At 43.3% G+C, this 13,764-nt stretch overlaps 1 protein-coding gene across 1 annotated transcript in view; it reads left to right on the top strand.

The window, feature by feature from the left end:
• pou6f2 (POU class 6 homeobox 2) overlaps nucleotides 1–13,764 on the top strand; it is a 65,901-nt gene that overhangs the window by 47,896 nt on the left and 4,241 nt on the right. The window contains exons 5-8 of the mRNA XM_030079638.1: nucleotides 3,130–3,267; nucleotides 8,565–8,774; nucleotides 10,776–10,929; nucleotides 13,516–13,684. Of these exons, the coding sequence (XP_029935498.1) occupies nucleotides 3,130–3,267; nucleotides 8,565–8,774; nucleotides 10,776–10,929; nucleotides 13,516–13,684 (671 nt within the window). The remainder of the gene's footprint in view (nucleotides 1–3,129; nucleotides 3,268–8,564; nucleotides 8,775–10,775; nucleotides 10,930–13,515; nucleotides 13,685–13,764) is intronic.

The following is a 13,764-nucleotide window of genomic DNA, read 5'->3' as shown; positions in this document are numbered from 1 at the left end:
GATGATGTCACAGGGTGTAATGGAGCCTCACACTGCGCTAAGGTTTGCTGGGACCGGACTAAACATAAAACCGGCATCTAATAAGGACAAAAGAGTAACTTTTTGAAAATGCACACCACTCTACATCATGCTCGTCAACTTTCCTACAAGGTTTCAAACACTCCTTTCATAATAATTGGACTTTGCTGTTTGTTTTTATGTTTGCGCTATCCGCATCAGTGTTCGACTGTCGAGAGCGGTCTATACTGCTGAAATCCTCCCGACGCCCTATTCATGGGGAATGAAAAGAATGAAATACAATGGTTTACATGCAGGCTCTGCAAACTGGAAGATCACTGTTTATCTCTTCCAACACATGCAATCAGTACAAATGCTAGGGCAAGTCTGTCATTTTCTGCCTCCCGCCGAGGTGTTGAGAGGAGTCACCGTGGCGGAAAATCACCTGTTTAGGTGTTGAACACAGCCTCGCCTCTCCTTATTCCTGGCTCTCCTTCCAACTGCTATCCATATTACCCGGTGCCAAAAGATGCAGCAATAAAGTCTGCTCTCTTTTCACCTAGATTTACTAGAATAACATAGCATCTGAAAGGGGCTATCATTGAATGAAACACAATGATAACATTTCAAATAAATCTGAAAGCTTCTCCAGCAACCCATCACTCACACAATGACACCAAGTGCCGTCGAGCTCCGGGAAACTCTGGACGCGCTTGTCTGAGTAGATCGCATTATCTGTGTACTTATCTGTAGCCTCTGTTTAACTCTACATGTGGCCTTGTTGGCTTTATCTATGTCCTCATTCACTGTAACACTAGCACCAGGCTATCATTACACTCATGGTATCATATTTTCACCAACATCTGCCTAGAAGTCAAATCAGCTCATCATCAGACACTTAAGTAAATTGCTTAATGTCTCTATTTTTTACACTGACAAACTGCCTCTCTCACCTAAATGTATCATAGTATCTGCTCTAGATCGTATTACTTTTACTCAGCAGTGTGACTCCAGTCAGAAATGAACGGAAATTATATTCTCAGGCAGCCCCCTAACTATCAACAGGCAACTCACTCTGCCCCTTCAGGAGAGCAGCTCAGCGTCTATTAGTCGATCCGTATTTGCCTCATCTCATTTCAGGTGGTATGTAAAAATGATGTAGTGCATTATATTGTTGCCTTGTTGCATTGTAGGAAATGTTTTGTGTTGTGTATCCAGATGTATAGGTGAATTAAAACCTCATTATTTGGCAAGGCACTCTGGAGAAAGGGGTAATTTGGCGAGCAGATGCATCGTTAGGAGAAGATAAATCTGCAGGTGATTTTTCATAAGATGGAGTGGTAAACAAGCTATCTCTATCAGCGTCAACTCCAGCGTGTCCAGAGATCAGCGCAATTTGTTTGCAAGGTTAGATGTCACTGGAAATGACAAGTTTACTTCAGCGCCCATGTGTCAAGGCAGAGTGACAAGCAGAATAAACACTTCCTATATTGCTGATCTCCTTTGAATTGATTGTACAAGTAATGTTCTGTAATTATCATCACACCAATAACCAGATTATCCCAGAGCACATATTTGTTTGGGAGCTTCTTATCAAATATTCAGCAATATCAGGTTTTGTGTTGCAAGTTGAATGAGATTCTGTCATCCTGTTCGCTTCGATGTCGAGTCAAAAGACAAGCTTGTACTTTTTAACATTTGAGACTTAAGTTTCTCAGAAGGACAACCGCCGGCCGCGTAAAAGACAATCCTGCGATTATCGAGGAAAAACTGGATGACTTTCAGACGAGAGGAGGCAATATCAATCACGGCCAATTTGAGGCCACCAACATGAAATATGATTTCATAAGACAAATGCAGTGTCATTCTTAATGTGCTTAACCTTTACTGTCAATGAAAAAGTATTGATCGCTCTGTGGCATTTTTTCATCATTTGATTTCAGAAAGTGTAATAATATATGGTGGGGGATAAAAGATGAATGGCGACTGAATGATCTCAAATGAACAAAGCTGAATTCCCCCCAGAGTGCGGGAGTGTGGAAAGAAAATGAGTAAAGTTTATCCCCTGAGTGGAAGAATTTCTGATCACTTGACTATTACAAGTAAAGAAGCTGGATAATACATATAAAATACATGCTGCTCAGTTGTGTTGTTTTTTATGTTTTATTTAAACACATTAATTGTTTCCAGTCTTTCTTTACTCTTAATTTCAGCTGATCCCTTTGCCCTGTTTGAATATGTATCAGCTCAGCAGTATTAACTTCAAATTAACAGGCAGTGGCAGGCAGTCTAGTTCCCAAGCTGTGTTTCTATTATTTCTCTATACTATTGAGTTCTTGGGAGGTCTCCTATCTCTGCCTGGTCTTTGATCTACTTACTCAACCTAATAAGACTTTGCTCTGCTGCACTACAACCAAATCAGCAGTGCATTTTCAGCCCCCTAATAAGTGGTTAGCTTGATTTATATGGGTAATCTCAGCAATGTGGCTGGGCTCTACAACCTCTCCCGACACAGGGAGCCTCTTTTCACAACCACACGCCAGACCAGATGAGTCCATTACAGCAGTGGTAAAGATGGTCATTTTAACCCTCCTCTCTCTCAAAAGTAACAGTATAGCAGTGCATTATGACGCCGGAGTAATTCTGAGTCGAAGCGTATTGAAGCAGTTGACGATACAGTGATGCATGGCCACATTGCCTCCCTCTATTGTGAGAGAGATGGTGTTGGGCCATTGCTCCTGGTAGAAAGACTGTGCTCAGCCCATGGGGAGCCCCGGGGGCCAGAGGAAGCACTTAGAGTGGTAAAATGGCCACTTATTCACAGCCTCCCTCCCCTTCTCACTGCACCTCCCTACCCTCGAGCCTCCCACTGGGTTCGGGATCATAGACCTCTGGGAACTGTATGATGGACTGCATAGCCCTCACTACCGGACTATACAGAGCTCCCTGCAGTTGGCCTATTCTGGCCTTGGCAACAAAGAACTGGAGCGCCGCTCTGTGAAGCCCCCACACTGAGCCCCTGTGTTGGCCGTCTTCCCCGGCCTTTCAGGAATATGCATTACACTGGTAAACATCGACACCTGTGACATTAATAGATGCAGTTTTGATGAATGATTTCTTTGCCCTCACCAGCTGAATCCTCTGGCCAGCCAGGCGGCAGTAGCAGCAGCAGCAGCCATGGGCTCGATCGCGGGTTCTCAGGTGTTCGGCAACACCCTGTCAAACCTGCAAGGAGCTACTGGACAGCTGGTCACCAACGCACAAGGACAGGTGAGTGCACTGCACAGGGCGCCAGCATGCTATTAAAGTTTGTGCATGATAAATCATACATACACCTAATTGAATACCACAGAGCGAAAACAGTTTCCTTGGTAACTGCTTGGTGCTGTATTTTGGCCCTCAGAGCCGTATTCTATCATTTGTGAGGGAGCAATTCCAAATATCATTAAGCAAAGTATCTGTATTGTATTTCTGATCTTTTCTCATGGATTTCTGGTGGTTGGCTTCTGTGTTTGTCCACAGCATGGTAACCATCCTGCCATATGTTAAGCTTTTTGGGAATAAACAAAGCCCTTCTTTCTCTTATCCGCATGCGCCTGTCGCAGTAAAACGCTGACCTTGTCATATTTACAGGGTGGCTGCAGAATTGTTCCATCAGTAGCCAGAGGCTTGAACGATGACGCTTGTCATAGTGGGGCCCTATCTAATGAATCATCTTATCGCAGGTGCACACAGCACATATTAAAGGAAAATTGTATGGACAATGTGCCCTTTCATGCCATTCTGTGTTATTTACCTTAACCCCAGTTTCATCTTTTAACACTTACACTGTCCTTAGCACTGCCTTGAAAACAAGATGCAACCTCAGTTGGCTGCTGGAGACGTTTTATAGCACTGACCTGTGTTTGACTGTATACAAATACAGAAAATCATGTTTCACTTTAAATTTAGTTCAGCACCAGTGCCAGCGCATCAGTGTAACCGCGCTTTGTTATTTGCAGTATAGTGATGTGTGTGTGCTAACCCTTGATGCTAAATGTTGCTAATGAGACAGTATGGACTTCCCTTGCTCACAAGGTGCCTGGAGCACTGGGGACAGATCACTATGGATATGGACTTGATGGGATGCTCTGTGCTTTTGTAGTGTCTTGGCGGCTGACACTCCCTGACATAATCAGGTCACTGAGACGGTCAAAGCCCAGGGCTACAGCCTTTGCTCCCCACCTTATTATTCCACAGCATTATTCAGACGGAGGGCTCTGTAACGTGCACCACCCTATCCAGAGCCCCCCGCCCCGCCCCCACCCCACCTCAACACTGGGGAGATTACACACGCTATATCATACCTCAAACATGGCTGGAGGACCAACAAACACACACTCAGAGGCTCACACCATAAAGAAAAACGTGTGTCAGCATGGAAAATCCCCAAAACAGAAGACAAACAAACTGGTTTCTACCAAATTTTTAGTTTGTACTTCCCATGAAACACAGAGTATTCACTCAAGTAAGTCTGTACGTTATGAACAGTATTATGTATTAGGGGTTTTCAAATTCATTCCTGTCTGGACCCGCAAGTTGAGCTGATATGAAAAGTATTAAGTATGAATTAGTTTAGATGCAATTTTTGAATATTACCAAATTCTGTATACCCAAAGTGGTGGTCAACATAATGTTAAAATAATCACTCAACATTTTTTTTTACATTTTGTTTCCATTTCTAACGAATTAAAGAGAAATTAAAGTATTTCTCATTTTTCTGAGGACTCTGTGGAATCCACTCAAGGAGTCCTCACATTGAAAACCACAGTTTTGTGCCATGAATTTCCATCACTGTAACCATCAGTGTACTCGATGAAGCAAAATCCAAAGTAAATGTAGCACACCTTTCATTTCCTTGCATTTAAAGAAAACTGCACAGTGTTTGACTTCTTAATTTCATCTGTATCTCTCTTTAAAGAGACTCTTTCATGAAAGACTGCTCTTGAGACCTTGAAATGTGCCAACTTTGATGGACTTTTGTAGCTCAGTATTTTCTCAGTATTTTAAACGTTAATTCACAACCTTACAGCGTCTAAAACAGTGATTAAAACTGGAGATAAAAGCCAGAATGTTGTTAGTAACTCTTTCCCCCGTGATTTTTTTCTTTTATGCATCTACAGTATTTTTGAGAGCATGTACTGCTCAGCACAAATTTTACTTTCCCCCCAGCTTTATTCTGAGGTGCAACTGAGGTAGGAAATGGGAACATCAAGGGTTGTTTCATGTAGAGCATGTCCTGGAAGGAGTAGACACCCCTGGAATGGTTTGTGTGTGGGAAATCCCAGTTCTGTTAACCCCAGTGCCTCATCTTTGTGGTGTGAAAGCCCCCCCTTCGTCGCCTCTCCTAAGCCTGTGCTGTTGGGCCATCCATCCCCTTCACTCACGGTCCCAGCCTTTGGTAAAGGCTAGAGCCCCCAGGGCACACGCTGCTGGGACAAACGCAGAGAACAACAGGTAATAAACACATGCTCAGTTAATCTGCAGAGTCCAACAGTTTTAGAAAGGCACTGCTGCATATTGATGGAAGCCACTAATCCTTACATAAAGCGTAACCTCGAACTTACACTTTAAAGTGCACATGTATCACAATGGGTGTCAGTCTTGGCTTAACATCAATTCAGTTCGACTGATGATTCACCAGCTGGCATTTTGGTGTAAGAAAGATTTCTCCATTTTATTTTTTAATGGTTTAAGTCAAGTTTTAAATCAAAGTCAACAATCCAATTTATTGCTTTTATCCAAAATTCTGTATCCATTTATAAACACATGCAGTAATGTAAGATATCCTTTTTCTTCTGAAATCTGAAATAAATCATGCAACAAAATTCCCCAAACAGTGCTTATTCAAAAAATTAAATAAATAAATAAATAAATAAACTAGTGGCCGAAAAGTTGCAGTTCATGATGTTCATTTAAATCAGCTCCCCAGGCCTTTTTTTTTTAAAGAACTGTGAATGAATCGATGCATAGTACTTTATGCAATTGAGGCCAATGTCGGAGTGATTTGTTCAATTTATTTCTATTAACAGATCAATGCAGCTGAATCAGCAGAAGCTGTAATCAATGCATCGATGCAATGAAAGAACTGTTACTCCTCTAATCCTCATGCTTAGGCAACAAAGGCAATAGGTTACTAACTGTTAGCATAAGAAATGTCAACATCATGTATAATGTATTAAAATGGCTGTCCGAGACATGTCTTGATCTTTAGTTCAGTACAGTATTATGAACCTTAGCATATCCTCTGATTTTATGCTTTGTTCCGTCGTCTTGTAATGACACAAGTCCAAACTTCCAAACATTTTCCCACTTGAGTCTCGATTCACGGCACGGACGGTGGAGGAGAGAAAATGGGCAGAGATATTGCCTGGCGACCATGGCTAAAGTCACAGATTGCCCTGGCTGGAGAGATGAGATGACATTTCTGTGGAAACAAGAGCAGCATAATCTTAATGAGTTCTGCTGGGTGGAAAGAGGGAGGACGGGGCATCTGACATGCCACACCACCTAGAGTGGAAAACAAACACAGGAAGCTGAGAAAAGGCAAATAGACGGGAAGATAACGGAGAGGAATCCTGTTGCGGTGAATGAGGGAAGAGCCCAAACGCTATTCTGTAACCCTGAATATTATTCTCTACTACTAGCTACTGTAAAACAGAGCATCCCTGTTCATTTATAAGTTAACCCTCAGACAGTTACCCTTTTACCCTGAGAAGATCCATGTGACACTGCCACGAAACATCTGACTGAGGAAGTCAGATGGAGAAGGATTGCATCGAGGGACAGGGATGAGAGCTAAGCTGTCAGTCGCCTGCTCTTTTATTATGCTTATAGAACAACCACTTAGTCCAATGACGATGAATAATTGAGCGGAACAAGTTCCCTGCCACGGTGGCATGCAAAGCGGGATCAGTGGGACTCGGGAGACGTGAGCGTCAGGCGGGGCAATAAAATATGCTAAGTGGCAGGAGAGCATTACAGGGAATTTGTAGAGGCGACACGGAGAGAGAGATAAATTATCTCTCCCCTAATGCAAAGCAACGTAAGCAAATGAGCCGTGGCAGGGATGAATTACAGATTGTCGGGCCACCTTTCTCTCACTGATCCCTCCCTATTATGTCAAAGAAAGGGGGGGAGGAGGGGCAGGCAGACCAGGCGCAGAATCAGATTAGCAGTGGTGGCAAGTGGGGAGATGCTGTGGATAGCGAGAGAGAGAGAGAGGAAGGGAGAGAGGGAGAGAAAGAAGACCTGGTTAATGCTATGTAAATATGCAGAAGCTTGTGTTTGGCTGATGTGCTGAAATACAAAATTAAAGCTCGCTCTATTCAAAGACACTTTTGCAATTTTAGGTAAAGCAGCTCTTCGCCTTGTTGCCGTGCCCGGTCCAAATAACAGAATTTAGAATGACGGGCATCTCATCCACTGGAGCTGTTCTCCGGTGTAATGAGGCTTGGTGGAGAAGCGCTGTCAGCGGGGGGGCAGGGGACGGCTGCTGCTCAGGAGCTGCCCAGAACCAGTCCCCAGATGACATTAACCTTCATCATGGTGAAGAGGCGCTAAGTCCCCCCTAAAGCGCCACTCTTGGCCACACTCTGGCAGCTCTGAGAGCTAAAACGCTGCAGTGACACTCTGCCGCCCCCTTTGATCTGCCCTTCCTGATTACAGCCACAGAGGAGAGAAGAGCGGGGATGGAGGGGGAGGAGGAGGGGTGAAGTACCCCTGGGACCCTGGGAGTTGAATTAGAAATGCGGGGTCCTCTCGCTCTTTCTCTTTCCCTCTCTCTTGCTCTCTTTCTCTCCCCTCTTGTTTTCTCTTTCTCTTCTTTCTGCCTCTCCCTCTTTCTGTGGGTGTGTGGTTGGGGTGAGTGGGTGTGGTTTTGTGTGTGTGTTGTGCGAGTGTGTACGCCTGTGAGGGTGAAATGGGGGTCTCTCTTTAGTGGCCACACTGTGCGCTCCTTCCCAACAGAGACAGACAAAGACACTTAAGCACAAGCTCTGTACGCACTTACACACAAATACACAGCACACACACACACACACACACACACACACACACACACACACACTCACACTCATCCCCATCGCGGCCTGGTGATGGATAATACAGTCACTGGTGTGCACCATCACACACACACAGGTATTCAGAGCTGACCTTTGCAGTGCGCTCCCAGCAGTCTGCTTTGGCTTCACTTGTTCTAGCCTGTAAAACCACCTCAGTGACAGATGATCAGTGGACACTTCTACATGTTCTCTCTCTGTCTCTCTCTCTCTCTCCCTCTCCCTCTCTCTCTCTCCCTCCCCAACTTACACACAAAGGCTACCTTAAAAGCCGAGGGCTCTGGTTATTCTCATACTACAGTGAAATGACTGGCTTATGCTTTGTTTCGGGTGGCTTGTAGTTCCCATCAAAAGCCGAGAAGAATCACAGCAGCAGAGATCATTAAGACTGATAGCGTTTACCCCTCTGCTCCCCTCTCCTTTTAAAACCGCCCAGCTGATTTTGTCTTCTCTCTACCCCCTTTGTAGATAATTGGAACAATCCCACTGATGCCCAACTCTGCAGGGCCCTCCAGCCAATCAGGGGGTGGCAACCCAGCACTGCAGGTACAGCCAATTACACCTCAGCTTCTGACCAACGCTCAAGGCCAGATCATCGCCACGGTGATCGGCAATCAGATCCTGCCTGTCATCAACACCCAGGGAATCACGCTGTCACCAATCAAGCCTGGACAGCAGGTAACATACACGAATGCAGACTCGCACACACACACACACACACAAAGGCAGATATCATGTGCTGTGTAACATATTTTATACCCAAACTGATGTGATCACTGCTTCAGATGTGGTCTGATAATCTACAAGGATTGTAAACCTACTTTAAAAGTAAAATCAGAATGTTTAGAGCTCGGTTTACTCATGAAAGGAACACAGCACGAATAGTCAAGTTTGTATTTCCTGATCTTCACGTCTTCTTCTGTTAAACAACTTAATTTGTGCCCATGCAAAAGTCAGAACTCGAAATTTGCATCCTTTAATTTGGAAAGAGTTGCTTTCGGCGCAACTGTGCACATGTTGTGTGTGTGTGTCCACATGTTTCTGTATGTGTGTAATTGTGGGGACGTGTGTGTTTATGTGTGTGTGTGTGTTAAGAAGGCACTTGTCAGGAAACCTTTCAGACTCAGTCTCAGCGAGTCTGCCGAACCCCTGCAGAGCCAAACGAAAAAACAACACTTTTCATCACCCCCACTTAAAACTCAAACACTCCTTCCTCTGCACCCCCCCCCCCCCCCCCCCCCCCTTATCCCTTTCACACTCCCTCCCCTCCCTCCTTCAATCACACTCTCAAGACCTCAGATTTGTCCTTTCCGACCTGAACAAGAAGTATTTTGTTTTGATCAGACATTTAAAGGGAGAAAGTCACTCCTGTGCAAATACAGGCAAGGTGGCCCGTTCTTTTGTCTTGCACACTGGAGTTAGGTAAAAAATAAATAAATAAATAAATAAATAAATAAATAAAAAATGCTCAAACGCCTTCTCCTCCTGGTTCTGGGATCTATACAGTGCAGAAGTGTGGAGCCAGACGCACGCACATGACATTCAAAATGTTATTGACTTGATAATGACAATGTCAGTGCAGAATTACAGGGTAAAAGTTCATAGTGAAGGCCTGCGCCGTGCAGAATGGATGAACTCGCAGCAGATGGACACCTAATTGTGGCTCTACGAAACACCAGATCATACTCTTGAATGAATTAATGCATTTGTAATAATGTTTATGCTTTTGTCTCCACTTCAAAGCCACATGTACACGTTGCTCCATGGGCATAATTTACGGTTGTCAGAGCCTGCAGTCTAGAATATTTCCAGTGAAGCTAGATAATTCTCCCAGCCTGTCAACAGTCCTGACAGTGTGTGCATCGCTGTTGACATCCCCCACCATCCAAACAAACACATGCCACAGAAAAAATAATTAATAGCAAAGAGGAGAGGAGAAGCCAGCCGGGTTTTTATGGCGGAGACGGCTTTCACTTTAAAAGTGAAGACGTACCATCTTGATCTTGTAAAAGCAATTCAAATGTGCATAAAACATGAAAATACATCGTTTTTTTACCATCAGAGCACATAGCCGGTGGATCATGAATTATGTTTGATATGGGGACTGCTGTGTCCACATGTTTTTTCCCCACTCTGGCTGCCATTATTAGCATTCTCACCGGTCCGATGACGAGAGAAAACACTCTAATTGTCACAAGCTGTGTTTTTTTTTTTTTTTTTTTTTTTTTTTTAAACCGAGCTGATTTCTGTAGGTAAGGGATTATGAAGCTCATAGAGACAGTGCAATAGAAGTACAACGGCTCTGCTAGCATCCAACTCCTTTCAGAAACTAACTGTCTTATACAACAGGAAACTGCTGCTGAGCATGGAGTGTCTTAGTCTGTTGAACAGGCTATTGACACTGTATCCTCCTCTGTCAGTCTAAATACTGCAGGCAGTAATTAAGGTTTTTCCATTATCAGGTATATGGTAAATCTCATTAAGTTCAGCTGCTAAGGGTCCAGTCTAATAGCTGTCATTGAATATCCCCGCTGTTGTTTCCCAATAAACATAATGACATGATAACTGTGGATGATTGTTATTCAAATGATATTGATATTGGCCTGAGGAAGTGATGGATTGTGTTTTTGTTTTGCTCGCTCGGTGTGTGTGTGTGTGTGTGTGTGTGTGTGTGTCCAGCTGCCTCAGGCTCAGCAGGGTCAGACAGGCCCAGCGTCGTCCCAGCCCAACCTGCTCCACATGCCCCACAGACAGAGTCCTCTCCACCAGGCCTCTTCCTCCTCCTCCACCTCCTCCTCTTCCTCGGCGCTCAGCGTGGGACAGCTGGTCAGCAGTAAGTGCCCGGCACAGCTCACACACACACATACACACACACACGAAAAAACACACCCTATAGCATACAAATATAAAGAACATTTACTGCATACAGCTTGGGTATTTTCAGTATATAGTATGACAGTGATGGTGAGTTTGTACATTTACATTAGTGCATAAAGACAGAAAAGACAGAAACTCAGAGTATCTACAGTACATTACTCGCCGTGTAGAAAGCTTTTGACTGATCCCAACCCCCTATGAGTGGGTTATTTTTTCCTGACTGTCAGTTCTTTGCTTTATTAGACTAGCAAAAGTGGCATGTGTATGTAATGAACATAAGTTTTACTCTCCCAATACGTGGGCCTTTGGCAGACCCTTATAAATCACTGGGCCACAGCCTGTCAGCATGCGCCCATTGCCTTAAAAACTCTGTTTTATTCAGATAAATTTAATTTGTCAGAGTCAATTCCCCTAAACTCCAGGTAAACTCATTTCAAAGGCAGCTACAAAGCCAGTGAATTTAATAAAAAAGAAGTTGCCATTGATCAACTTGTTGCAGACATTGTGTTTAGTTTATGTTTACTCGCAGCTTGGCAAATGTCTTATAAACCATTTTTGAGTGTGTAAAAAAAATCTCTGTGGCTCCATTCTGCAAGTAAATGGATTAGTGCTTTATGCTGAGTATAAGCTATATCATCTCCTCTCAATATCACTTATAGCACACATACACAAAATAAAGTCCCTTGACAGATCGTCGTGTGCAAAGGACAGAAGATGAAATGTCATTGTGTCCACTTGCTCCAACAGTAACAGATTAATGAGCAGATACTATCTGTTACTATGCTTTAAATAATCAAATAATTACAGTTGCACATAAATTTGCAATTCCTAAAGAAAAAAGGTCTGCGCAATTTTGCATTTAGGTAGTCATTAAAAGTTATTTATCCAAGGAAGGTCAGCATCCATGCTCTTGTTCATGTGGCACACTGATTAACATTTTTACATTTACACACTTTCACCAGCACAACCACACTCTCCTACTGAAGACCAAGACAGCACCAGAGAGGTTAAGTGCCTTGCTCAAGGGCACTAGGGAAGAGAAAGTATTACTCATTTACTTTTTCTAAGTGCATTTTCTCATATAGGGATTCAAACTGGCAAGTGGTTTTCAAACTTTTTCGTATTACAGACCCCAAGTTGACAGTCATTAAGCTGCTGACCCCCATTTGAAGTTATTTTAGCTTCAAGACCCTAATATGAAAAGCCTGCCTGGAAAACCATTACTTGGTTTGTGTTGAGTGCTAAATGATTTAGATGCCATGTTTGAGCACTGACAAATAGATTCAAAGCAGAGACCTTTAAGTGTAATAATAAAATAATTCCTCCTAATTGTTTTTCATAATGGAACAATTTCTGGGGCGTTAAATTACAGTGAAATTAAACTATTCGTCATTTTGCTGAGGCCTGTCGAGGAGAGCTTGAAGTCTCCGCGCCTCACTTTGAAAACCAGTGCTCCAGACTACCACTGTCCCACTTTTAAATCAGAGAGTAAAGACCCCGTTAGTCTTTCAAATCACTGAGTAAAGGGATTCCATTGGGAATGATGAGGAGGTGCTCATCAATGTGGAGATGATGGGGCCCGAAGCTGTTAGTGCTCATCCCTCCCACTTAGCCAGGTTGGAGTTTCTAGGTCCCTCATCTTTCAAGTGTTCACACGTCTGGAGCATGCCACATATGCTGCACGTCACTTATGAGGCACAACGAGATGGCAGCCCCATAGATTTTTGCTTAAATACGCTTGGAGGATTCCTTTAATAATTCATTGATAATGACCAAGATGAATAATTCAGAGGCACAAACTTTGCTTTAGTAAGCAGGATGCCAGGGCACCTGACATTGATGTACAATGTGAAATCACTTTTTATTAGCAGGGAAATTCTTCAAAATGCTTCAGTGAAGTTTTTCAAATCCACTTAAATGTGTTCGGCAAAGCAGTGACTTACAAACAGTATTTCTTCTCTTTGTGTGGAATGGATATAATTTTAACCAACACGACTGCATGTGAGGCTCATTTGTGGTGTGAAGAAGTGAACCATCTTCCCTAGTGTGGGCTGAAAGAAATTATTCTTTAATATACATTCTTTAATATACATTCCAGAGGGATGGCTTTAATGTAATGTCTATTCTCATACAAAAAGTTGGTCAAGGGAAAATAAAAGAGAAATCTCAGGAATGCCAGTGGAGCTGCATCAGTTATACCCATTGAATTGACAAGCTCTGTGTCCATCTATTTGTGTCCATAAGCCTTTGTACGGGAGAGTAAAGACTTACACTTGCAATTCAGAGTGCCATGCCGTTCCTTTATTCACTCTCCAGAAGAATTTATTCCTCAGAACATCTATTTTGTAATACATGTAGTTTATAGAATTATACAAGGCCAAAGAGAAATAATAGGCTGTAGTACAGGGCAAGACTTTCTTTGAAGTTCTTAAGAGATGATCACGGTCACATGGATTGGAAATTTGTTTCATTCACTCTGAAAGGTATGTCATTTATAGAGAGCAGGGAGCTAATAAAATGAGACTTGTGTGTTGTATTGTAGACCCTCAGACTGCTCCCAGTGAGGTGGATGGGGTCAACCTGGAAGAGATTCGGGAATTCGCCAAAGCATTCAAGATCCGCCGCCTGTCGCTGGGCCTGACACAAACTCAGGTGGGCCAGGCGCTGAGCGCAGCCGAGGGGCCGGCTTACAGCCAGTCTGCCATCTGCAGGTAAGGAGAAGAGCAAAAACTGAACTTGTGTTCCAAAATAAGAGACTTCTTAGCACAAAAAAAAAAAAAAAAAAAAAATG

The sequence above is a fragment of the Myripristis murdjan genome, chromosome 20 (assembly GCF_902150065.1).
Source record: "Myripristis murdjan chromosome 20, fMyrMur1.1, whole genome shotgun sequence".
Lineage (NCBI taxonomy): Eukaryota > Metazoa > Chordata > Actinopteri > Holocentriformes > Holocentridae > Myripristis > Myripristis murdjan.
Note: the sequence above shows the minus strand (reverse complement) of the source record. Positions and strands in the feature narration are given on the sequence as shown.